Below are 25699 nucleotides of genomic sequence, written 5' to 3'. Positions count from 1 at the left end.
AAGGGGCCGCAGGGAAAAGGAGTTGGAAGGAAAGGGAGCGTGGCTGCTGGGTTGGGGGCTTGGAGACCTGGGCCTCGACCCTGCCTCTCTGCAGGGCCACCTGCTCGTGGGCTCCGGGGGCCCCCTAGTCCCTCTCCCTCTCCCCCCCCCCGGGGGGCGGCTGCACCTGCCTGCCCAGCACTGAGGTTTTTTGTGCACCAAGAGTCTTGCCCCATGAGTGCCCGATGGAGGACCCGGGACGAACCCCACGTGTGATGAGAGACCGCCGACCCCCCGGAGGAGGTCTGCAGGGAGCCGGGTGGCCCCCGGGGTGGCCCTGAGGGTGACGGCTCCCCTGTGCATGTCGGGGTGTCTCGGAGGAAACGTGTGTGTATCTGGGGGGACCCTGCCCACCGCGCCTTCCCCAGGCAAGGAGTGGCTCCCGGGACCACGCTTCCCTTCTCAGAAAGTCTTTCCACCTTTTCAGCAGAAAAAAAAAAAAAGAAATGTGTGGGGTTTTTTTGTTGTTTTTTTTTTTGCTCACGTTGTTAGGGGAGCCGAGTGTTTTCAAAATATTTTCAAAACATAGCACCCAGAGGGCCTCACAGGAGAGCGGCCGGCCCCGGTGAGGGCCCGCGAGAGCATTCCCAAGGCTGAGCGGGTGCCAGGGTCTGGGAGGACCTCCCCGCCGAGCCTGAGAACCACCTCTCTGCACGGTTCCCAGGTGCGCCTGCCCGGGGAGGGCAGGCAGGTTCCCACGGACGCCGCCGCCGGGGCTGGGCGTGCGGGAGGGGGCTTCCGATTCCGCCCAAAGTTTACCCACCGCACGGGACGGGCTGGGGTGGGGGTGGGGGCGACGGGGACGTTGAGAGAGAGACAGACAGACATACGGACAGACACAGAGACACAGAGACAGGCAGGGCCCACACCACCAGCCCCCCCCCTCATTACCCCCCAGCTAGTAATGAGGGTGAGGGTGTTAATGACCAAACCCCAGCTCACTGCCCAGCAAACACGGACGGACACGATGAGAATGAATGATTAATGAGTGTTTGTCTATTAATCGGTTAAAGAGAAGGGAAGTTAGCCGTGACGGCACATTGGGAATTAATGGTGAGGAGGGTCGGGTGGGGAATTATTGAGTGCCAGGAACACCCCCCCCAGCTGAGGGTGCCAAGGCTGAGTCAATGGATGGATGGATGGATGGAGGGAAGGAGGGAGGAGGCCCAGCCCGGGTGGGGGCTCTGGTGGGCCACACGGGCTTACCTTCCTCCTCGTACTGTTCTGCATTGGGAGAAAGGGAAGGACAGGAGGGTGTAAGCAGGGCGACCCCCCCAGGCCTGGCCTAGGAGGGGAGTGGGACCGAGGTGTCCTGGGGCCCAGCGGAGGCCAGAGGAGGAAGAGGCTCTGGCAATGACAGCGGTTTTGGGGGAGGGTCTGGGACCCCAAGTGCCTCTGTCCTCCTGGGAGAGCATGGCAGAAGAGTGATCAGGCCTCTAGAAGCTGCCTGGGGCCAGGCCGCCCCTCAACAATCTCTGCCGCGCAGGCCAGGTGGTGTGCAGAGCAGGGCTCAGGTGTGACCACATCTCAGGCATGTGGCCTTTGAGCAAGAGGGGGTCTCGGGTCTCGGGCAGAGGGGAGGAGACCGCTTCCAGAAAGTGGTTGTGGTAAGGCCCACCGAACGGGACGGATCGAGGGCTTCCGGCCAGGGGTCCCCAAAGAGAGACACGCTGTCAGCTGTGGGGCAAGGGCTTCCCCCAAGGGGCCGTGCAGAGAGAGGAAGTAGCTTCGACACTTACCCTCCACCTGTTCACTGTGGGGAGAGAGATAGAGAGAGAGAGAGAGAGTGTGAGGGGCTTTCGCTCAGCTCGGGGAGGGTGGGGGGTTTCTCACAAACACAGTCGAGGCCCGGGGGTCCCCAGGCCGGTGGCGGGGGGCTATTCTGACTGCTACTCACGCTTCCTCGTCTGACATGGTGGAGTGCTGTTCCTGTGGGGGGGAGAGGGGAGAAAAGACCAAGGCCAGAGTTAGGGGAGGCCTCGGTTCAGGGTGTTGGCACGGGGAAGGGGTGGCTGTGAGGAGGGACATCTGCGGACAGGGTGGAGGCCACGTCTCCGGCCCTGGGCGGACCCCCTCCCACACTCGGGGCCTCCTCGTGAGGCCCCTGCTGCTCCCTCCAAGTCCCCAGACTCAGATCCACCCACCCACCCCCTCTTCCTTCCCTGGCTCCAGCCTGAAGCCTGGAATCCCGGAGTTGGACGGGATGTTGGAAGGCCGAGGCGTCCACCCCCACCCGCTGCTCTGCCCAGTGCTCCCCGAGGAGGGTCGTGTTTGTCCAGGCCAGGGAGGCCCATCCCAGCTGCCCTGGACAGCAGAAACCCTGTCCTGGCTGACTCCAGTCTGCTCTGGGTGGTCTCTGCCCCTGGGCCGAGCTGGGGAGGGCTCTCTCACCCTGGCCTTCCTACCCTGCTCTCCCCACAAGAGCCCACATTCCTGCTGTGAGCCCTAGCGTCCCCCGTCTCTGGCCCCCTGCGTCCCCTCACAGAGGACAAACAGCCCACGACCCTCTGCAGACCCCTCTTTCCAAGTCACAAGAAGGCACAAGCTGTTCCCCTTTCTCCTCTCTCTCTGTCCCACCAGGCAGCAGCCTGAGCCCCCTCACTCATGAGGACAGATGGGGGCCATTTCCTTATGTGTCACCCCCTCCCCCTGCCGCCCCTCTTTCTCATACGCACACACACGCACACGCACACACACGCACACACACGCATGCACACACGCACACGCACACGCACGCACACGCATGCTTCGCGGCTCCGAGCGGACAGCCGTACCCCCCCACCCCCTCCTGCTCTTTCCCAGGCCCCTCGTTCATGCTCTTGAATTTGTCAACGTCTACGGGGAAACTCTGTGTCCGGCCTGCACGTGTCCAGGTGCAGCCGGCACCGGGCCAGCGTGCTCGAGGACCGTTTTCCGGTGAGCTGGCCGCGGTGCGCGGTCCTGGCGGCCGGGTCCTGGGAACTCGCTCACTAAGAACAGCTGCAGGAGATTGTCGGCCAGGGGGGCAGGGGGAGTGTGGGGGATTTAGACAACCAAGTTTATGACAACACATTACAGCTCGCCTGAAGACAATAGTTATGGCCCCCCGCCCCTCCCCGCACCCCCACCCCAGGGAGCTGTTGTATAAGAAAAACAGGCGTTCATCATCGAAAAATGCAAACGCGTCGCATTGCTGAGGTGGGCGCAGTTGTGCAGAGCCTCGGTCAGGAATGTTGATTTTCCCCGAGCAGTTTCGGCTCCACGCATCATTAACTCGCAGAGATCCTGAGGGCCCCTCCAGGCAGCTGAAACCCATCTCCATCCCCACGTCTCCACTTGGACGCGGAGGGGCCCCTCGAGTTACCGCCTCCAGCCTCGGGTCGAGTCAGGAAGGAGGGGGGGGTGCCTCCCAGCTCCCTGGCCTCCTGGCTCCCTGGCCTCCCAGTTCCCTGGCCTCCTGGCTCCCCTGGCCTCCCGGCTCCCTGGCCTCCCAGTTCCCTGGCCTCCCAGCTCCCTGGCCTCCCAGCTCCCTGGCCTCCCGGCTCCCCTGGCCTCCCAGCTCCCTGGCCTCCCTGCTCTCCTGGCCTCCTGGCTCCCCTGGCCTCCCAGTTCCCTGGCCTCCCAGCTCCCTGGCCTCCTGGCTCCCTGGCCGCCAGCCTCGTTTTGGGGGGCCATTCGCTGGAGGGTCAGCGAGAGAGCCCCGGCTACGTCCCGTGCCCATCACCTCTCCCCCTGGCAGTGCCTGACTACACCTGTCAGCCTCCTTGAGATAAAGGGTGGTCATGGCCTGAGCCCAGGGAAGGGGGTTATTTTTAAGGAGCTGGTGTGGCAGCTGAGATGTCCAGAAATAGGCACCCAAGCCAACCTCAACTCCTTGGCCCAGAAACTCAAGACGGTGGGAGGGGGGCCTGCGAGGCAGCTGCCCGGTCAGGCCTTGGCCAGCTTGTCCCTCCCCGGCTGGCCTGAGCCCCTTTGTCCTTCTGGGTGGCGGTCTGGGGGCGGGGGGCACCCAGGAGCGTCCGCGAACCCCCAGCAGGGTGTCCCTTCTCAATGGGAGCCGGCTAAGGCCCATTCTCCAGGTGAGGAAATGGAGGCCCCTCTGGGCCCCAGCTCCTCTAGCCGGGGGAACAGGGACAGCCAGACCCTGGGGCTGCTCCATGACTCTCACCTCCCTGCCCAGTGGGAAGGGACGGGGCTGCTCCCTGATCCTCACCTCCCTGCCCAGTGGGAAGAGACGGGGCTGCTCCCTGACCCTCACCTCCCTGCCCAGTGGGAAGGGACGGGGCTGCTCCCTGATCCTCACCTCCCTGCCCAGTGGGAAGAGACGGGGCTGCTCCCTGACGCTCACCTCCCTGCCCAGTGGGAAGGGACGGGGCTGCTCCCTGTCGCTCACCTCCCTGCCCAGTGGGAAGGGACTGAGGGTGGGGTGGGGGGTGCCTGGGGACAGGAGGTGGCATTTCAACAGCTGAGGAGGAAGCCAGCTGTCCCTTGGAAGGACGAGGGTGAAAATAGCCCTCTGAGCTCAGCGTTCCTTGGGAGACACACACCCTCCTTCCCAGGTGACGAAACGGAGCAGGGCAGGAGGGACGGAGACGCAGGAGGCCCTGCCACTCAGGTGCCGGGGGCCCCAACCACGTCACCCCCCCCACCCCCGTCCCCTCTAGCGGTGACACCTGGTCCGTCTCCTCCCAGGACCGCCGAAGTCACCCGAAACAGAGTCGGGAGTGAGGGCACCCGGTCTGGGTGATGCCAGACGGGGCAGCTGAGCCCTGACCCGATGGGGACACTCGGAAGGGTGACGGGGGGGGGGGGCGTCCAGGGTGTCGGGGCTCAAAACAATCAATATTCCCCCAAAGAAGCCCATCTTGGGGTGGCGGACTCCACTCCCCTCCACCCAGGTGTCCCGGCCACAGCTGCAGGACAGGTCAAAGAAACTTAAAAACAGCGACAACCACCCAAACCCCTCTATTTTCCGGGCAAAAGAGGACGGAGATCCAATCTCCCCCTGTTCCCTCTGGTCTTGTCCACACCCGGGCCCTGTCCGCTCCTGTCCTGGACTGCTTGGGTCCAGGCTGTCCTGCCCAGGGACCCACTCCTGGGCTCGACTGGACAGGCCCCCACCTTGACTGTCGTCTGAACAAATGGCGACGTGGAAGGCCACGGCCACTTGGGGCCAAGAGCTCCGGGCGCACGGGAGGAAGAGGCTGCGTGGCCCTCAGCTTAGCGGAGCCTGGTGGACAGGCCACCGCGGGCCTGGGGACGAGCCCACGTGGCAGGCAGCCTCTCGGAGCACCAGGCAGCGCCCTTGCCCGCCTCCTGGTTGGTGAACCTTCAGTTCTTTCCAAGCCCCGGCCTAGGGACGGCCCTCTCCCCCCGCGGGCCTTCTAGAAGGTCCAGCTTCCTCCTTGGGCCTCCACTGCCCCTGGGTGCTGGTTTGGTACGCTCTCTTCTTGTGTTGTTCTGAACGGCCTCTTCTGGTGCTCAGAGAACATCGGGCCACCCCGATGCCAGCCCCCAGCCCTTGGGGGTCCTGGTGCGGCTTCCTGGGTTCACCCAGCTGCCACGCTTAGAACCGTGCCCCTCCCCGCACGGTGCCCTGAAGCCTCAGCGCCCGGCATGGGCCTCCGACAGACGCCGGGCGGGCACAGCCGGCCCCACCCAGCCCCGGGCCGGCTACTCACTCTTGACCATACCCACCTGCGGCTGAGGCTGGAGAGAAGGCTGGACGGAGCTCCCTGTGGACAGGACCGGCTCAGGCACTGCCCTCTCGGCCCCACGCCCTCATGTTATAGTGACACTTGATCTTTCCCAGCTGCCCATTGGTCAGGGGCTGGGTGGCCGGTGCTGTGCCCACGCGGGCCCCTTACCAAGTATAGGAATATCTGAGGAGGAGGCTCAAGGAGGTGAGGATGGGGCCGTGTCTACAAGGAGACAAGGTCTGCCCCCCCCCCCGGGGGGGTGTCAGCTTCTATTTTTACTTTCTCGACAGCGGGCACATTCTTGATGGCTGAGGAGGTATTGACAGGAGGTATTGGGTGGCCCCAGGGACGCCGTAGCCGTTCTCCTTGGGCCAGCCTGGCACGGAGGTCCCCAACGCTGGGGCCCCCCCAGTTCCCCAGCCCCCAGCTGCCCCCTTGGTCTGAGGTGACGGTGGGGGTGCACTTTGCCCAGAAAAGGGGTCCGTACAGCCCGGGTGCATTACACGTTGCCCCCAGCCCACCTGCCTCCCCCATCGGAGGAAGTAGCCAAGACTCAGACTCACAGACCCCCCCCTAGAGTGGAGGACTCTGAACCCTCGACCAGACCCCCATCACACATCTGAGCCACACTGACGCCAGACCCGGCCGGCCCACTGGGTGGACGCCACTGGGGCACATGATGGGCAAGAGGAGTAAGTCCCACCGCCAGGGGGTGGCGTCTCCCGAGGCCAGGGGCCACTCCTGTGCCGTCAGCCTGGAGACCCCAGTCTGGGGGTCCAGACCCTGCAGGCCCCTCTCCCCGGGGGCCCCTGCCTTTCTCTTCAGGACTGCACGTGGCACCATCCAACCGGCAGACATCTCGCTCGAGCCTCCAGCTTTCCCCGTGCTGACCAGCGAGGCCACTGGCTCCCGCGGCCCTGCCCCTCGAATTATGGAGACCGAGACACCGAGTGGGACGAGAGCAGAGAGCCTGAGACCTCCTTCCAGATTCCCGGGGCTCAGACACAGGGGCCGGCCCACCCTGGAAGGTGGGGTCCCCAGGGACCACAGCGGGTGAGCTGGCACCCAGGACAGGGGTGGTCTTGGGAGACACAGCCGAGATCCCCACCCTCTGGGTCTTCGAACCGGGGACGTTAGGATGACCGGCCCCGGGAGGCTAACGCGTCTCAGCTCCGCCCTGCTCCCTGCCTGCTCTAGGCCCTCGGAAGCTTCTGGAAGGCTCTTGTTGCACTTCGTCTAAATCCCTACAAGTTGGAGATTAAGCCGCAGGGACCCCTAGACAGGCAGGGATACAGGGATGTGTGCATGGGGAGCCCCAGAGATGGGAGCTGCTGGGGGCGTCCCTGTCCCGCGGGTCAGAACTCTGACTTTCTCTGGCCCGATGCCTTTTTCTCCCCCTGTGCGGGTCCTTGGCTGGGCAAGGGTTTGGTGCGCCACACACAGCCCTGACCCGTGGCCACTTCAGACCCACGTCCTGCCCAGAGGGTTCATTGTAGGGCCCCTGTGTGGCTTTTGGGACTGCCCTGCTCACGTCCCCCGTGGTGGGAGTGACGTCCCTGCTCAGGCTGGCTCTTCTTGCTCTGCTAACAAAGACCCAGGGACCCTCCAGAGGGACACACATGAGGACAGTGTCAGAGAGCGGCCGGCCCCAGGTGCAGGCCGTCTTGGAGCCCGGCCCGGAGGACACAGCTCCGTTCGGACAGCAGGGGCCGTGCTCCCCACCCTCGGGCCCAGGGTGCTCCCCGGGGCCGCACCTGCAGTGACCCCACTCGGCCAGCAGAGGAGGGTGGCTGCCCGCTCCGCGGCCTGGGCCTCTGGCAGGGGCTCTCCCGTGAACCAGCTGAGCCCGGGAGCGGGCGCCGAGGTCAGAGGGACGGGGCAGATTTTATTCTGGGCATCGGTGACCTCCCCCTCAGGCGCTGGGCCTGCGGTACAGCACGCTAGCAAGCGCGGCAGCCGGACTGGCGGCCGGCAGCTGAGGGCCTGTGACAGGTAGTCCACACCCTGCCCGCCGGCCTGGGCAGGCTGGGGTGAAGGCGCAGGGGGCAGGGCCTGGCAGGGGCCTCGGCCGGGGTCTGGAGAGGCAGCGGAGTCAGGGTGTGGGGCGGCCCAGCCCAGGCTGTGTGTGGGGGTGGGGGGTGGGGGGGACGGGTCTTCACTTCAGCAAGGGTTTGAGAACCAACTCCAGGGCCTCCGCCCGGGGGGACAGTGTGGGTCGAGCTTCCGCAGTGGGTGAGGCTAAAGTAGGGCTAGGGAAGGAGGGTCCCCCAAGTGTCTTGATTCCAGCTGTCCTTGGGGGGTGACCCCCAGGATCGAGGGGCCAGGGGTCCCTCGATCTTGGCCGGGACCCCAGCGTGTGTGTGGTTGGAGGGCGGTGGGACCCCAGAGGGCTTGAGTGTCTGAGAGCCTGGAGTTGGACTGGGCGCCTGCCGGGTGCCCGTCGGCGCTGCAGTATGCCCGGCCCTGCCAGGCCCTGGGCGGAGGCTGCTGACACCGCATGTCCCCAGCCCCAGGCGGCTGCCGCCCCACACGCCCTGGGTGCTGCTGGGGGACGAGCAGTCAGGGCTCCCCTGCCTCCTGTGTGTGGGGGGCTCTGGCCCCCAGAGCAGGAGAGCAGGGGTGTGGGGGGAGGCCTCTCAGGTGAGAGCACAGACAGGGGGCGGCAATGCTCTGGCACCCCCAGCCAGTCCCGTCTCCCCGGCCCTGGGAAGTGGTCCCTCTGAGCCTCTTGGTCTCTGTGGTGGGAAGGCACTGATCCTAGGCCCTGAGTCACGGCATCGGTGACCTCAGCAGTACCCAGGGACCGGGCCAGGTGCCGAGGACCTGAGAGGAGACAGCGTGGCGGGTGTGCCTCCCTGACTCTGTCCACCCCGCCCGTCCCTTGCTCCTTTGAGTTGTCCACTCTGGTTCTGGCTCACGGCCCAGCTGTGGACCTTGGGGCTTGCCTCTGCCTGCTTGTCCTCAGCTTGGGGCTTGCCTCTGCCTGCTTGTCCTCAGCTTGGGGCTTGCCTCTGCCTGCTTGTCCTCAGCTTGGGGCTTGCCTCTGCCTGCTTGTCCTCAGCGAATGTCCCATCCAGCTACGGGAATGGAGCGAGCTCCGTGTACCCTGGGCACTGCCTCAGAAGTGGGCCAGGGCGAGAGAAGGCAGCCTTGACTTCTGTGAGCGTTACACCTCTGAGTTGCTGGGGTTACTCTGGGTCTGGGAGGCTGGCGGACTTTGACCTCGGCCGATGGAGGCCTCTGAGCAGAGCCAGAAAGCCCAGGGTCCCAGGCTGGCTCTACAAAGGGGCTCTTCCAACGCCAAGGGTGGCAGGGCCCAGAGTCAGACCTGTGTGCAGGCAGAGGGAGAGGAGGTTGGACGGGGGAGGACCCCTCCCCATCTTCTACTTTGTATCTGTGTTCATTCACCCAACCACTCGTTCACTTCTATGCATTCAGTCTCACCTTCACTGTCCATTTCCCTCCCTCTCTCTCTATCTCTTCCTCATCGTCCATTCATCCATCCATCTTTCCATCCACATGCCCATACCCACCCACTCAGCCCTCCGCCCATTGTGCTGGGAAGCAGACGTTTCTCTAACTGCCTCTTCATTTCTTCTCCTGTTTACTCTTCACACAACTGCTTCCTGTCCATCTACCCTTCATTCTTCTATAGACCCGTCCATCCACCTGCTCACCCATCCATGCACCATCTACCAACCCATCTATTTCTCCACCCATCCATCATCCACTTATCCATCCTGTTTTTCATTTATCCATCCATTCATCCATCTATCCATCCACCCATCTATCCACCAACCCATCCCTCCATCCACCATCCACCAACCTATCAATTTCTCCACTTATCCACCATCCATTTATCTGTCCTGTCTTCCATTTATCCATCCATCTATCCACCCATCCATCCATCATCCATTCTTCCATCCATCCACCTATCCACCATTCATCTGCCAACCCATCCACCATCCATCTACCCACTCATCTGTTTCTCCATTTATCCATCATCCACTTATCTGTCCTGTCCTCCGTCCATCCACTCACCCATCCATCCACTCACCCATCTACCTTCCATCCACCATCCATCCATCCATCATCCATCTACCCACCTGTCATCCATCATCCATCCCCTGAAACATCACTGAGCAACTCCTAGGTACTGGCATGGAGGGAGACCCCAAGGCAGGTCTTGTCCTTGGGGGGAAGGGGTGCACAGACCAGAAGTGCACACTGTTTTGGGTGCAAGGAAGTTTATATCAAGCCAGTCAAGGCAGGAGAGACATCGAAGACATTCTGGGCGAGGAGGGCTGAACCCCACCCCTGGTGTGTGCCCTGACTTGGGCCACCCTGCACCCCAGGTCCCCAGAGGCCACGGGAGAGGGCTGCGTGTCTGAACCCAGAGGCCACGGGCTGGGTCCCACCACCAGGCTGGTGGGTGGCCTTTGCCCCCTGGCCCGGCCCCGCCCCCCGTGTCTCCCCCAGCTAGTGAGCACTGCAGGGCCAGCGCCTGGGGACAGGAAGAGCTTTATTGCACAGAACGGAGGGGGTGGCAAGCAGGAGGCAGGGAGGGACACATGCCTGGGCGGGCAGCACAGGCACCGGTGGCTCCTGACGGGGTGGCCCCCCGGCCGGCGCCCTCTCTCTGCAAAGGCAGCGCCTTCCTCACGCGCGCTTGGCCTCTGTGGGGACGGTTCCCTTAGCCAAGCGTCAGTGAGAATGCCGTCCCTCCGGGGCAGTGAGAGGCAGAGCCGGTGGGTCAGGGGGCGGGAGGGGAGAGGGGTTGGAAGGTCCAGGGACAGAGGTGGCGGCGGCGGCAGCGGCAGCGGCAGGTGTTGGAGAGGCGTGGGCAGCCAGGCGGGCAGTGGGAAGTGGCTTCTTCGGCAGGGCTTGGGCAGGGGGGGTGCCTCTGGCCGGACTCTCCCCTGGGAGCATGGATGGGGGAGCGCGGAGGGAGCCCCTAGCCTGCACCGGGCCTGAGGGCAGCTGAAACACAGGTGGGATGGGGGCGTTAGGCTGCAGTCCCCTGACTGAGGGGACCCCCAGCCCCTCCCAGCCTCCAGCCTTTCTCTGGTGGCCGTCCTGGCCCCGCCCGCCCACCCGTCCCAGCACCGGGAGCGGCCTCTCTGCTCCGGCCTCTGGAGCCAGCCTCTGCCTCCACCTGGAGGTCTGGTCCCCAGGGCCCAGGCTCTGCTGCCCTGGGCCTCGCTCAGGACTCGAGGCCGAGGGAATGCTGCCCGTCACCTGTTTGCTTGCTAGCCTGGCAGCCCCCAGCCCCCAGAGAGAGCTAAACCTGGGGTTCCTGTGGTGGTTAGAGTCCTGCCCCCCCCCAGAGTGAGCCCCAAGGCAGACCCCTCGGGCCCCGCCCCAGGCCTGTCCGTTCCTGGCTGGCAGAAGCCCCCGGGCCCCCCCTCCTTCCCCCACACCGGCGGCCTCCGGCTCGACCCAGACACCATTTGTCAACGTCCTTGCAAGCACGTGGCGCCGAGAAACCAGACCAGGCGGGCGGCTTGGCCCGGACCACCCCAGCCAGGAGGTCTGCGGGAGGATCCGTTTAGCGTAGCTCAGCGAAAACGGCTCCCACCTCCAGGCCAATCGACCTCCGATGATGCAGCCCCGGCCCCCCGAGCCCCTGGCCGCCGCCCTTGCCGCTGGCTCGCAGCGGACGCGCCTGTGGTCGGGGCGGCGACGGCACGGCGCCCCTCACGCGTTTGCGGGCGGGCGCTCTTCCTGCCTTGGCGGCCGCCCGGCCCAGCACGTGCCCCCACCCTCCGCGTGGAGCCGGCCTGTGGGTCTCCCGGCCCCGGCTGGGCTCCAGCCCTCGTCCATCACCCACCCGGCGGCTCAGGCCTCTGTGGGCTCGCTGCTGACCGGGGTGACAGTGGAGCCTCCCACAGAGAGCTGCCAATACAGAGGGACGATGTGTGCTGGGGACGCACCCGGCGGGGGCCCGGCGCTCAGGAAGCGGGGTGCTGAAGGTCAAGCGGCGGCTCCTCTGGGCCGCGGTCCCCCCAGGACAGCCGGGGGACGGTGTGCCCCCAGGAGGGAGATGGGGGTGGCGGAGGACTGGCTGACCGCCGTCCTTGTCCTTCCCCACCCCAGAGTGCACGGATAATGCTCATCTCGGCGGCCTCGTGCCCCCAGTGCCCCCCTGGGCCCCCACCGCCCCTGCTGCCGAAGCCCGGGAAGGACAACCTGCGTCTGCAGAAGCTCCTGAGGAAGGCGGCCCGGAGGAAGCTGGTGGGGGCAGGGCCCTCGGCCCCCCCGGGGGCCTTCCGCGCCTCCCTGTCCCCCGTGAGCGAGGCCAGCCACGACCAGGAGGCCCCCGCCCCGCGCCCCGAGGCCCCCGGCCTGGCGGCCGCCCTGCCCCTCCCGCCCGCCCCCCACGCCCCCGGCGTCCCCCGCCTGGGGTCCCCCCTGCGGACGTCCACCGTCTCGCTCAGCGTCACCCCACACAGGAGGAGCCTGGCCGCCCACTTCCAGGCCCCGGGGCCCCGGCTCGCCACCCCGGTGCCAGCTCTCACGGCGGGGGGTGCCCACGCCAGCCAGGTGCACATCCGGCTGGGGCCGCCCCCACAGGACGAGACCCCGGCGCTCCCCCCGATGGGTCCGGATCGGGGCTCCGGGGGTTGGGACCAAGACCCAGCCCCTTGCCCTCCCGGCTCCCAGCCTTCCATCCCGGTGGCCCACATCCGCCCACTTCCCTCCGAAGTCCCGACGGCCAGGCCCTGGTCTGAGGGGCCCCCAGCACCCAGGCCGCCCTCTGGCTGTCAGGCCCCGGGGCCCAGAGAGGCCAGCACCCGGATTGTGGTGCCCATAGCCCCCACCTACCGCTCACCGGGGCCCTCGCCTCACAGGCCGGCCCCCGTGGCCCCCCACGCGGAGCGCCCGGGGGGGCCCCCCACCGTCGGCCCTGCCGCCGATGCCGGGCAGGCCTCCCGCCTTCAAGGGGCCCCGGCCCCCGCCTCACCATTGGGCCCCCACCCATGCCCTGCCCCCAAAGTGGCACCGAAGCCTCGCCTCAGCGGCTGGACGCGCCTCAGGAAGCAGCTGATGGAGGAGGCGAGGGAGGCCCCGTCCCCGGGGCCGGAGCCAGAGCCAGGCCTCGAGTGCCCGCAGCGGGAGGCCACGGCGACCGCCGCCCCGGCCCCCCGGCCGCCCGCCTCCCGGGCCTCCAGGCTGTGGGATGCCGTGCTGTACCGCATGTCGGTGGCTGAGTCCCACAGCGGCCCGGCCGGGCCCCGGGACGGGGTGGGCTCCCTGGCCGGCCTCGGCCGCCTGCCCTTCCTGTGCCGACCCCGCTTCAACGCCCGGAAGCTGCAGGAGGCGACCACCCGGCCCCCGCCCGGCCCCCACGCAGCCGCCGGCCTCGGCCTCCAGCCCAAGGACTTCAACCGCACGGCGGCCGGCTGGGGGCTCCGGTGAACGGCCCGCAGGGGTGGCCCCGGGGCCGAGGACTGGGGGGTGGGTCGGAAGGCGCCCCAGGCCATTGGAGAAGGGGTCACAGGGACAGATGAACCAGACAGGGCACGTTGGGGACTGAGGGACACAGGGCGGCTATACCATCAGGACGGACAGGTAGGGTAGACAGGAGCTCAAAGACCAGGGGGAGGTGGGACAGGCTGGGAGGGGGGTGGGGGGGGGGAGGCCATGGTCTCCATGTTTGGAAAGGGCAGAGTATGGAGGTTGACAGCAGGAAGGGCAGGAAGTGCCCACGTCCACTGTGAGGCAGGGGATTGCACAGAGGGACCTCGCATGTAGTATCTGCCCAGGTCTCCTCCAGGGAAGCCTGGGAGGCGGGAGCACCAGGCCCAGTCCCTAGAGCAGGGGTCTCAAACTCAGCTCAGCGTGTGGGCCGCAGAGCAAGATCACAGCCGTTCGGCGGGCCGCACTAGGTCTACAAAAGGCAACTGTTACGCAACACTTTTCTCACTGCAGTTGAAAACAAAAAAAAATCAGTACAACAAGCACAATCGGACATGCAGTTTACTCAGTGTCACAAAACAACCAGAAACTGTAGTTTGCATCACAACTGCTGTTAACTAAGCTAATATCTAGCTAGGATGCTAGAGAAATGAAAAATACAAGTAGGCCCCTAGGCTTACTTAATTTTATCCAAAATATTTTGAACTTCGTGGATTAGTCTGCGGGCCGCACAAAATTGTTCGACGGGCCGCGAGTTTGAGACCCCTGCCCTAGACGCAGTGGGTGACAGACTTTAAGGCAGACGGGAGAGGGACACAGAGGAGTCGGGAGAGGGACACGGAGGAGCCGGGACAGGGACACAGAGGAGTCGGGAGAGGGACACGGAGGAGCCGGGACAGGGACACAGAGGAGTCGGGAGAGGGACACGGAGGAGCCGGGACAGGGACACAGAGGAGTCGGGAGAGGGACACGGAGGAGCCGGGACAGGGACACAGAGGAGTCGGGAGAGGGACACGGAGGAGCCGGGACAGGGACACAGAGGAGTCGGGAGAGGGACACAGAGGTACGGGGAGGCCTTCTGTCACCGTCCCCCCCCCCCAGCTGGACTCAGGAAAGGAGGCAGAGTCCGTAGGGGGCTGGCCGCCCCCCCCCCACCCCAGGACATAATAGGTGCTGTAAATGGATCCTGGGGCCCAGACTGCTAATAAAACTGTGTCACCCACCACATGGCAGTGGGTCACCTTTCTGACTGCGTCAGGGGACGGGAAGAGCGGTGGAAACCAGAGAGAGGTCCCTGCTGGGACAAAGAGGGGTAGACCAGAGGTCCTGGCCCCTGTGGCGGCCGGGGACAACCTTGCCTGCCCGAGGGTCCCAGTGGTGGCCTCCCCACGAGAGGGAAGCCTGAACTTCCCCCCCGGAGAGTGACTGAGCAGGGGCCGAGGGCAGAAGGAATGGGGTGCGATGTCGGGTGGGGGTGGGGATGAGCTGACAGAGGTGGGCGATCCGGAGGAGTTCGGGCTCTGGCCAGCGCTGAGGCTGGGCATCGGACCCTCACAAGCTCCCCGTCAGCCTGAAGCACAGACACGCCGGCCCCCCGCCGTCTACGCCGCCCCTGTCCCGGGACGGCCCGCTTCACAGCACACAGCTGCTCCCCCCGCTGCCCTGGGACTCACCTGGAGGGAAGGCTCAGGGCGCCGAGCCCTCGTCCATCAGCACCTTCTCGTACTTCCCGTGCCCGGTGGCCACGAACTTGTACCTCTTCCCAGATGCGGTGCTCTGACGGGGAAGGAGACCGAGAGCAAAGGGGAGCATGGCAAAGGGAGTCGATGCCGCTTCCGGGAAGCCCGTCCCTGCACCCGCCACGTCCCTGCACCCGCCACGTCCCTGCACCCGCCACGTCCCTGCACCCGCCACGTCCCTGGACCCACCACGTCCCTGCACCCACCACGTCCCTGGACCCACCACGTCCCTGCACCCGCCACGTCCCTGCACCCGCCACGTCCCTGCACCCACCACGTCTGGACTCTACCTTAATGGTCGACGAGGTCCTGGGGCCTCCCTTCTGCTCCCAGAGGTCTTTCTTGCTCATGTCCCCGGCGACAATGTCCTGGGCGTGGAAGAAGGGGCATGTCAGAACTGCTGACTGCTGACTGCGGGGCTCGAAGCCTGGGCCCCCGTCTCCTGCCTGGGCCCCCGTCTCCTGCCTGGGCCCCCGTCTCCTGCCTGGGCCCCCGTCTCCTGTCTGCCTCCTCCTACGAGAGCCCAGGAGAGGTCGGGAAGGGCAGTGGTGCTTCTACTTCCCCTCAGCCGAGCAGCCTTCTGCACACAGACAGCCTTCCACACTAGGGGTCGGCCCCGTGGACCCCAGCCCCCCCAGGTGCCCCAGTGCGCTGTCTGCCAGCACTCTAGCCTGACGGTCTCACCCTCGCCTCACCAGGGGAGCCCAGCCTTGCCCCGGGAGGGGTCCTACCTTGCAGGCGGGGGCCTTAGCGGCAGATTGCGCCTGCACCTCCCCCGTCTCCCACAGGCTCTTGGTGCTAGCCACGGCCATGCTGGGCAGCTCAATGGAGGGCTGGCGCGTTAACTTGTGGGTCCGGCCAGCGGTCTGTGAAGGAGAAAGAGCCCAGGACGACTCAGGGAGAGGCACAGGGGACCCATCAGAGAGGCCCCCGTGAGACCCTCCAGCACACAGGCACCCTCTGCATCTGTTTCCTCAGCAGTGTGTTCAAACACAGGGCAGGGGCAAGGGACTCTGAGAAGACCTGCATTCCTCCATCCAGTGCACTCAGAGATGGGTGGACGTGGGACAGGCGGGGGCTGTCCTCATGGGCTCATGGCCCCGCTGGTATGTGACAGGGGCTGGATGGACGGACGGGTGTTGTTGGATGGATAGAGGGGTGTTGGTTGGATGGATGGAGGGGTGTTGGATAGATGGAGGGGTGTTGGATGGATGGAGGGGTGTTGTTGGATGGAGGGGTGTTGGTTGAATGGAGGGGTGTTGGTTGAATGGATGGAGGGGTGTTGGTTGAATGGATAGAGGGGTGTTGGATGGATAGAGGGGTGTTGGATGGATGTAGCGGTGTTAGGTGTTAGATTGATGGAGGGGTGTTGGATGGAGGGGTGTTGGATAGTTGGAGGGGTGTTGGTTTGATGGATGGGTGTTGTTGGATGTAGGGGTGTTGGATGGATGGACAGGTGTTGTTGGATGTAGGGGTGTTGTTGGATGGATAGAGGGGTGTTGGATGGATGGAGAAGTGTTGGTTGGATGGATAGAGGGGTGTTGGTTGGATGGATAGAGGGGTATTGAATGGATGTAAAAATATTAGATGGAGGAGTGTTGGATAGATGGAGGGGTGTTGGATGGATAGAGGGGTGTTGGATGGATGGAGGGGTGTTGTTGGATGGAGGGGTGTTGTTGGATGGACGGGTATTGTTGGATGGAGGGGTGTTGGTTGGATGGATGGGTGTTGTTGGATGGAGGGGTGTTGGTTGAATGGATAGAGGGGTGTTGGATGGATGGAGGGGTGTTGGATGGATGGACGGGTGTTGTTGGATGGAGGGGTGTTGATTGGATGGATGGAGGGGTGTTGGTTGGATGTAGGGGTGTTGGTTGGATGGGTGGGTGTTGTTGGATGTAGGGGTGTTGGATGGATGGATGGGTGTTGTTGGATGGAGGGGTGTTGGTTGGATGGATAGAGGGGTGTTGGTTGGTTGGATGGATAGAGGGGTATTAGATGGATGTAAGGATATTAGATGGAGGGGTATTGGATGGATGGAGGGGTGTTGTTGGATGGAGGGGTGTTGGATGGATGGAGGGGTGTTGGTTGGATGGATAGAGGGGTGTTGGATGGATGGATGGATGGGTGTTGTATGGAGGGGTGTTGGTTGGATGGATAGAGGGGTGTTGGTAGAATGGATGGATGGGTGTTGGATGTAGGGGTGTTGGATGGATGGGTGTTGTTGGATGGAGGGGTGTTGGTTGGATGGATAGATGGGTGTTGGATGGATGGAGGCATGTTAGGTGTTGGATTGATGGATGGGTGTTGGATGGATGGAGCGGTGTTAGGTGTTAGATTGATGGAGGGGTGTTGGATAGTTGGAGGGGTGTTGGTTTGATGTAGGGGTGTTATTTGGATGGATCGGTGTTGTTGGATGGAGGGGTGTTGGATGGATGGAGGGGTGTTGTTGGATGGAGGAGTGTTGGATGGATGGATAGGTGTTGTTGGATGGAGGAGTGTTGGTTGGATGGATAGAGGGGTGTTGGTTGGATGGATAGAGGGATATTGGATGGATGTAAGGATATTAGATGGAGGGGTGTTGAATGGATGGAGGGGTGTTGGTTGGATGGATGTATGAATGTTGGATGTAGGGGTGTTGGTTGGATGGATGGGTGTTGTTGGATGGATGGGTGTTGGATGGATGGAGGGGTGTTGGATGGATGGAGGGGTGTTGGATGGATGGAGGGGTGTTGGATGGATGGACAGGTGTTGTTGGATGTAGGGGTGTTGTTGGATGGAGGGGTGTTGGATGGATGGATAGAGGGGTGTTGGATGGATGGATGGATGGGTGTTGTTGGATGGAGGGGTATTGGTTGGATGGATAGAGGGGTGTTGGATGGATGGAGGAGTGTTGGTTGGATGGATAGAGGGGTATTAGATGGATGTAAGGATATTAGATGGAGGGGTGTTGGATGGATGGAGGGGTACTGGATGGATGGAGGGGTGTTGTTGGACGGAGGGGTGTTGGATGGATGGATAGAGGGGTGTTGGATGGATGGAGGGGTGTTGTTGGATGGAAGGGTGTTGGATGGATGGAGGGGTGTTAGGTGTTAGATTGATGGAGGGGTGTTGGATGGATGGACGGGTGTTGGATGGATGGAGGGGTGTTGGATAGTTGGAGGGGTGTTGGTTGGATGTAGAGGTGTTGGTTGGATGGAGGGGTGTTGTTGGATGGAGGGGTGTTGGATGGATGGAGGGGTGTTGTTGGATGGAGGGGTGTTGGATGGACGGATAGGTGTTGTTGGATGGAGGAGTGTTGGTTGGATGGATAGAGGGGTGTTGGTTGGATGGATAGAGGGATATTGGATGGATGTAAGGATATTAGATGGAGGGGTGTTGGATGGATAGAGGGGTGTTGGTTGGATGGATGGGTGTTGGATGTAGGGGTGTTGATTGGATGGATGGGTGTTGTTGGATGGAGGGGTGTTGGATGGATGGACGGGTGTTGTTGGATATAGGGGTGTTGGATGGATGTAGGGGTGTTGTTGGATGTAGGGGTGTTGTTAGATGGAGGGGTGTTGGATGGATGGATGGATGGATGGGTGTTGTTGGATGGAGGGGTATTGGTTGGATGGATAGAGGGGTGTTGGTTGGATGGATAGAGGGGTATTAGATGGATGTAAGGATATTAGATGGAGGGGTGTTGGATGGATGGAGGGGTGTTGGATGGATGGAGGGGTGTTGTTGGATGGAGGGGTGTTGGATGGATGGAGGGGTGTTAGGTGTTAGATTGATGGAGGGGTGTTGGATGGATGGAGGGGTGTTGGATGGATGGACGGGTGTTGGATTGATGGAGGGGTGTTGGATGGATGGATAGAGGGGTGTTGGATGGATGGAGGGGTGTTAGGTGTTAGATTGATGGATGGGTGTTGGATTGATGGAGGGGTGTTGGATGGATGGAGCGGTGTTAGGTGTTAGATTGATGGAGGGGTGTTGGATGGATGGAGGGGTGTTGGATGGATGGACGGGTGTTGGATTGATGGAGGGGTGTTGGATGGATGGATAGAGGGGTGTTGGATGGATGGAGGGGTGTTAGGTGTTAGATTGATGGATGGGTGTTGGATTGATGGAGGGGTGTTGGATGGATGGAGCGGTGTTAGGTGTTAGATTGATGGAGGGGTGTTGGATGGATGGAGGGGTGTTGTTGGATGGAGGGGTGTTGGTTGGATGGATAGAGGGGTGTTGGTTGGTTGGATGGATACAGAGGTATTAGATGGATGTAAGGATATTAGATGGAGGGGTGTTGGATGGATGGAGGGGTGTTGTTGGATGGAGGGGTGTTGGATGGATGGAGGGGTGTTGGTTGGATGGATAGAGGGGTGTTGGATGGGTGGATGGATGGGTGTTGTATGGAGGGGTGTTGGTTGGATGGATAGAGGGGTGTTGGTTGGATGGATGGATGGGTTTTGGATGTAGGGGTGTTGGATGGATGGGTGTTGTTGTATGGAGGGGTGTTGGTTGGATGGATAGACGGGTGTTGGATGGATGGATGGAGGCATGTTAGGTGTTGGATTGATGGAGGAGTGTTGAATGGATGGAGCGGTATTAGGTGTTAGATTGATGGAGGGGTGTTGGATAGTTGGAGGGGTGTTGGTTTGATGTAGGGGTGTTGGTTGGATGGATCGGTGTTGTTGGATGGAGGGGTGTTGGATGGATGGAGGGGTGTTGTTGGATGGAGGGGTGTTGGTTGGATGGATAGAGGGATATTGGATGGATGTAAGGATATTAGATGGAGGGGTGTTGAATGGATGGAGGGGTGTTGGTTGGATGGATGGATGGGTGTTGGATGTAGGGGTGTTGGTTGGATGGATGGGTGTTGTTGGATGGATGGGTGTTGGATGGATGGATGGGTGTTGGATGGATGGAGGGGTGTTGGATGGATGGAGGGGTGTTGGATGGATGGACAGGTGTCGTTGGATGTAGGGGTGTTGTTGGATGGAGGGGTGTTGGATGGATGGATAGAGGGGTGTTGGATGAATGGATGGATGGGTGTTGTTGGATGGAGGGGTATTGGTTGGATGGATAGAGGGGTGTTGGATGGATGGAGGAGTGTTGGTTGGATGGATAGAGGGGTGTTGGTTGGATGGATAGAGGGGTGTTGGTTGGATGGATAGAGGGGTATTAGATGGATGTAAGGATATTAGATGGAGGGGTGTTGGATGGATGGAGGGGTACTGGATGGATTGAGGGGTGTTGTTGGACGGAGGGGTGTTGGATGGATGGATAGAGGGGTGTTGGATGGATGGAGGGGTGTTGTTGGATGGAGGGGTGTTGGATGGATGTAGGGGTGTTGGATGGAGGGGTGTTGTTGGATGGATGTAGGGGTGTTGGATAGATGGGAGGGGTGTTGGATGGATGGAGGGGTGTTGTTGGATGGACGGGTGTTGGTTGGATGGATAGAGGGGTGTTGGATGGATGGAGGGGTATTGGATGGATGTAAAGATATTAGATGGAGGGGTGTTGGATGGATAGAGGGGTGTTAGGTGTTAGATTGATGGAGGAGTGTTGGATGGATGGAGGGGTGTTGGATGGATGGACGGATGTTGTTGGATGGAGGGGTGTTGGTTGGATGTAGGGGTGTTGGTTGGATGGATAGAGGGGCATTGGTTGGATGGAAGAATGTTGAATGGTTGGAAGGATGCTGGGTGGGTGGAGGGCTGTTGGTTGGATGGGGGAACAGCTGCACAAACAGAGGGAAAGCCCAGCGGAACAGGAAGAGGAGGGCGTCAGCGTCCGTACCTCGATGGCCTGGGTGTACTGCTCCAGCCGCTCATCAATCTTGGAGATGGGCAGGGCGGGCTGGGACCTCTTCACACTGTTACTGGAGGGCAGAAGGGTCACGCACCATGCCCCCTCCCTCAGCTTCCACAGCCCACTCTGGACCCTGGGAGAGCTCTCTCAGGCCCCCAGACCAGCACCCCCTCTCTGGACCTGCTCTTGGAGGACTCTGGGTCCCAGCCTGGACAGCAGCCAGACGTACCTCTTCTCGATGGAGCGGCTCAAGGACTCGGTCCTGTCGATGAGCTGTACGGGGCGGGCAGAGGCGTGAGCCTTCCGAGCCCAGCGAGCCACGCTCCAGCCCCCCGCCCTGGTGCTGCTCCCTGGGACGGGACAGGACGGGACAGGACCTGGGCAGGGGGTGGGGAGGGCCAGGGGTACGAGGGTGGGTGGGCAGGGAAAGAGCCGCGTGTTCCCCGTTCTGGAGCTGACGGGAGCTGCTTCTGGGGAGCAGAGAGGAACAGGCAGCAGGCCTCGGGGCCTTGACCTACTTTTGTGCTGGGGCTCAAGGGAGGTGAGCCGGGTTCGGCATTCTCCTCCAAGACCAAGGGACTGGGGGTCCTGGGCTGCTGACATGTCGGGTACTAGAAACAAAGCATCTGAGCTCAGGGGACCTAGCGGACGACCCCTCTCTGTGCCTCCTCCTGCTCCAGCTGAAACCGGCTGGCGCAGCTCATTTCCCCCTCCCTGGGCCTCCGGGCCTCCCAAGCCCTGCTGTGTTTCGGTTCTGGAATTCTCTGCAGCAGAGACGACCACACAAGGTCACCAAGCCCCCCCCACCCCACCCCTGGTCCCACACTCTCTGAGGACGTGGAGGCTGCCCACGGCCAGCGAGGTGTGCAGCCGGCCCTCCCTGGACGGCCCTCGCTGCCGGCCCCCCCAGGCCCACGGCCTGTGCGGGCAGCAGAAACAGACGCGGCCGAGGGAAGGGCGTCACCGTCACCTGCCCCTCGGCCTCCGGGGTCTCTGCGGGGCTCAGGCGGCCTGGGCTGGTCCCCCCGGGGCCCCCGGGCTCCCTCCGCTCTGGGTCCAGCCCGCATCGGGGCTCCGAGTCGCAGCCTAGCTGCAGCTCCTCCAGGCCGACTCCGGTCGGGCTCAGTTCATCCTCATCCTGGTTTCCACGGGGCCTGGGGGAGAGAGGGGGACAAGGAGGGTCACTTGATAGCTTGGCTCAAGTTCCTTCCCGTTTCCCAGACTCAGTTTCCCCCACCGGCAAGGCAGAGGTGATCAGACCCACCGAGCGCCGAGGGACCCGGAGACCCTCTGGGGGAAATGGGTGTCAGGACACAAGGAGCCGGCCCCTCTCCTTGGGGGCCGTCAGGCTAGACCAGGTCCCCGGGCTGCCCCCGCCTCACGTGCTGCTCACCCCCCCCCCCCAGTGTGGCCCAGGCTGGCTGGCCTCTCCGAACCGAGGCTGCCCTGCTCCTTGTGGGGCGAGTGGACCTGGGGCTGAAGGTCCTTGCATGGCAGTGAGGCCGGGTCTGTGAGAGGCCTGGGGGGACAGACCCGGTCTGCTGGGGGGACAGGCCAGGACAGGTCCCCCACAAAGAGGCGTCCCTGAGGAGAGGGGCCTGACGGAGCTGGCCACAGAGGGCGAGGGTGGGGGGCCGGGGTGGGGGAGGCCAGTCTGCTAGCTGCCTGCTGCTCTGCATCTGAGAGGAAGGTGGGACGTTCTCGAATTTTCCATGATTTCAGGCCCCTTGGTGTTCAGGCCAACCCAGACCCAGGCCCCTCGCCCAGGGTGGGCCGGGGTCCAGCCCACGGCAGGCACACAGAAGGCCCATTCAGCCGCCGCGGGCCTCGGGCGTGCAGGGCCAGGCAGGTGTGCGGGTGCCGGGAGAGCCGGGGTTCAGCAGAAGAGTCAAAGTGCCCCCTGCTGTCCAGAACGGTGGTGCACAGCGGCCGGCAGCCGCAGGCTGGGGAGAGGGGACAGAAGGGGCGCAGGGCCGGCGGCCGCCCTGCTGACCCCAGTCCCGCTTCAGATGCAGAGTGTGCACCCCCTACCAAGGCAGGTGACGCCTGGGGGAGTTGGGGAGCAGAGAGCCGAGCCAGGATCGGGGGGTCCCCCACCTAGGCACGCAGCCCGTGCGGTGTGGGAGTCTGCTTGCTGGATGGAAAAGGGTTTGGTGGGGACCCCAGGAAGGTTCTTAGCCACAGTGCAAGGCTGCTCGGAGGGGCTGGGGGGTGGCCCGGAGGTGGGAGAGACGAGGGTCTTGTGACACTGAGGACAAAGGGAGACCCTGTGCTCCCCCCAGCTGGAGCTCCTGAGCAGAACCAGGACCCTGAGCACAGGACGGTGGTGGCGGACGTGGATGTGGAGAGACAGGGGGACAGGGGCGCACACAGCCCGCAGCTGAGACCCCCGCACTGGGGTGAGGGCAGGGGTCCGGGAGCAGCAGCCCCCAGCCCCGGGCCCAGGGGCACGTTGTCCCAGCCCCCCGCCCGCCCCGGTTCAGACCGGCAAACACGTCGGCACATCTGGAAAGCTTGTCCCCAGGCCAGCTCGCGGGCCCACACATCTGGAAATACCTGCACCCCTCCGTGGGAATGGAGGCCCGCCAGCCCCCGAGGGAGGAAGGGGCGGGCGCGGGGGCCTCCATTACGTAAGTGGGCTGCAGATGTGGGCTGATGTGGCAACACCCGCCCCGGCCGCAGCTGGTCTGGATGGGGCCCAGGGCCCTGGGGAGCCCAGGAATGAGATTTCCTCACCGCGCTCCCCCAGCCCCTCGCCCTGCGGTCTCGCTCCCTTCCTCCCTCCCCCCAGCCTCTCAGCCGTGGGGCCGTGTTGGGGAGCTGGCTGGGAAGAGGGGCGGGGGGCGATCGCTCAGGCATGAGTCGGGGGGGGGCTGGCGAGCCCCTGCAGAGGCCGGTCCCCGGGCCTTCGCCCCCACTTGCCCGTTCTGCTTCTCCCCCTCCGGGCTCTCCTCCTGCGGGGGCCCACGCCGCAGCTCTGGTTTCTGGGTCCAGTCGCCGAAACCCTCGTCCTCGTCCACTTCAGGGGCCTCTGAGGCCTCCAGGCTGGGGAGGGGGCAAAGAAGAGCAGAGGGGCTCAGGCTGGACTGGGGTGCAGGGCCAGAGGGACCCCCAGCCACACCCCCTCCCTCTCAGACCCGCCTGCCACGTGGCTGGACCCAGCCTCCCATGGTCAGAGAGTACTGAGGGCAGGACGGTGTCCCCCAAGTCTGGAGGGTCTCAGGCCAAGGCTGCATCTCACCCCATTAAAGCAGTTCTCCCCCCAAACGGGGCTATCTTCACCCCACGAGTTTACAATTCCCTAAAAGCTGGGCTGTGTCTCCCGCCTCAGTCTAGGGCTCCCCAAGACCTGCGTTGTGTCTCCCCACTCAGTCTACAGCCCCCCGAGACCTGGGCTGTGTCTCCCCACTCAGTCTACAGCTCCCCAAGACCTGCGTTGTGTCTCCCCACTCAGTCTACAGCCCCCCGAGACCTGGGCTGTGTCTCCCCACTCAGTCTACAGCTCCCCAAGACCTGCATTGTGTCTCCCCACTCAGTCTACAGCCCCCCGAGACCTGGGCTGTGTCTCCCCACTCAGTCTAGAGCCCCCCGAGACCTGGGCTGTGTCTCCCCACTCAGTCTACAGCCCCCCGAGACCTGGGCTGTGTCTCCCCACTCAGTCTACAGCCCCCCGAGACCTGGGCTGTGTCCCCCCACTCAGTCTGGGGCTCCCTGAGAGCTGAGCTGTGTCTCCCCACTCAGTCTAGGGCCCCCCGAGACCTGGGCTGTGTCCCCCCACTCAGTCTGGGGCTCCCCGAGAGCTGAGCTGTGTCTCTCCACTCAGTCTAGGGCCCCCCGAGACCTGGGCTGTGCCCCCCACTCAGTCTAGGGCCCCCTGAGACCTGGGCTGTGTCCCTCCACTCAGTCTGGGGCTCCCTGAGAGCTGAGCTGTGTCTCTCCACTCAGTCTAGGGCCCCCCGAGACCTGGGCTGTGCCCCCCACTCAGTCTAGGGCCCCCCGAGACCTGGGCTGTGTCCCCCCACTCAGTCTGGGGCTCCTTGTGAACTGGGCTGTGCCCCCCACTCAGTCTGGGGCCCCCTGAGACCTGGGCTGTGCCCCCCACTCAGTCTGGGGCCCCCTGAGACCTGGGCTGTGTCCTCCCACTCAGTCTGGGGCCCCCTGAGACCTGGGCTGTGTCCCCCCACTCAGTCTGGGGCCCCCCGACACCCGGGCTGTGTCCCCCCACTCAGTCTGGGGCTCCCTGAGAGCTGAGCTGTGTCTCCCCACTCAGTCTGGGGCCCCCCAAGACCTGGGCTGTGTCCCCCACTCAGTCTACAGCCCCCCGAGACCTGGGCTGTGTCCCCCCACTCAGTCTGGGGCCCCCCGACACCCGGGCTGTGTCCCCCCACTCAGTCTGGGGCTCCCTGAGAGCTGAGCTGTGTCTCCCCACTCAGTCTGGGGCCCCCCAAGACCTGGGCTGTGTTCCCCACTCAGTCTGGGGCTCCCTGTGAGCTGGGCTGTGTCCCCCCACTCAGTCTAGGGCCCCCTGTGAGCTGGGTTGTGTCCCCCCACTCAGTCTGGGGCTCCCTGTGAGCTGGGCTGTGTCCCCCCACTCAGTCTAGGGCCCCCTGTGAGCTGGGTTGTGTCCCCCCACTCAGTCTGGGGCTCCCTGAGACCTGGGCTGTGTCCCCCCACTCAGTCTGGGGCCCCCCAACACCCGGGCTGTGTCCCCCACTCAGTCTACAGCCCCCCGAGACCCGGGCTGTGTTCCCCACTCAGTCTGGGGCTCCCTGTGAGCTGGGCTGTGTCCCCCCACTCAGTCTAGGGCCCCCTGTGAGCTGGGTTGTGTCTCCCGCTTCAGCCTAGGGCTCCCTGTGAGCTGGGCTGTGTCTCCCTGCTCAGCTTAGGGCTCTCTGAGACCCGGGCTGTGCCCCCCACTCAGTCTGGGGCTCCCCGAGACCTGGGCTGTGCCCCCCACTCAGTCTGGGGCTCCCTGAGAGCTGGGCTGTGTCTCCCGTTTGTGTTCCCACATGGGGGTGACCAGTGTCTTGCTGT

The 25699-nt window shown here is 63.7% G+C and overlaps 2 protein-coding genes across 2 annotated transcripts in view; one reads left to right on the top strand and one right to left on the bottom strand.

The window, feature by feature from the left end:
- The first annotated feature begins 7569 nt into the window (after nt 1-7569).
- On the top strand, nt 7570-13367 carry PRR33 (proline rich 33). The gene is made up of 2 exons (XM_066375652.1): nt 7570-7709; nt 11814-13367. The coding sequence occupies exon 2, from the start codon at nt 11826-11828 to the stop codon at nt 13134-13136; it is 1311 nt and encodes a 436-aa protein (XP_066231749.1). The 5' UTR covers nt 7570-7709; nt 11814-11825; the 3' UTR covers nt 13137-13367.
- LSP1 (lymphocyte specific protein 1) overlaps nt 10223-25699 on the bottom strand; it is a 40740-nt gene continuing 25263 nt past the window's right edge. The window contains exons 3-11 of the mRNA XM_066375788.1: nt 23588-23710; nt 21636-21819; nt 21184-21276; nt 20895-20938; nt 20654-20735; nt 15607-15741; nt 15166-15243; nt 14810-14912; nt 10223-10697 (exon numbers count right to left, since the gene is read on the bottom strand). Of these exons, the coding sequence (XP_066231885.1) occupies nt 14823-14912; nt 15166-15243; nt 15607-15741; nt 20654-20735; nt 20895-20938; nt 21184-21276; nt 21636-21819; nt 23588-23710 (829 nt within the window). The 3' untranslated portion in view covers nt 10223-10697; nt 14810-14822. The remainder of the gene's footprint in view (nt 10698-14809; nt 14913-15165; nt 15244-15606; nt 15742-20653; nt 20736-20894; nt 20939-21183; nt 21277-21635; nt 21820-23587; nt 23711-25699) is intronic.

This window comes from Saccopteryx leptura, chromosome 1 (assembly GCF_036850995.1).
Source record: "Saccopteryx leptura isolate mSacLep1 chromosome 1, mSacLep1_pri_phased_curated, whole genome shotgun sequence".
Lineage (NCBI taxonomy): Eukaryota > Metazoa > Chordata > Mammalia > Chiroptera > Emballonuridae > Saccopteryx > Saccopteryx leptura.
Note: the sequence above shows the minus strand (reverse complement) of the source record. Positions and strands in the feature narration are given on the sequence as shown.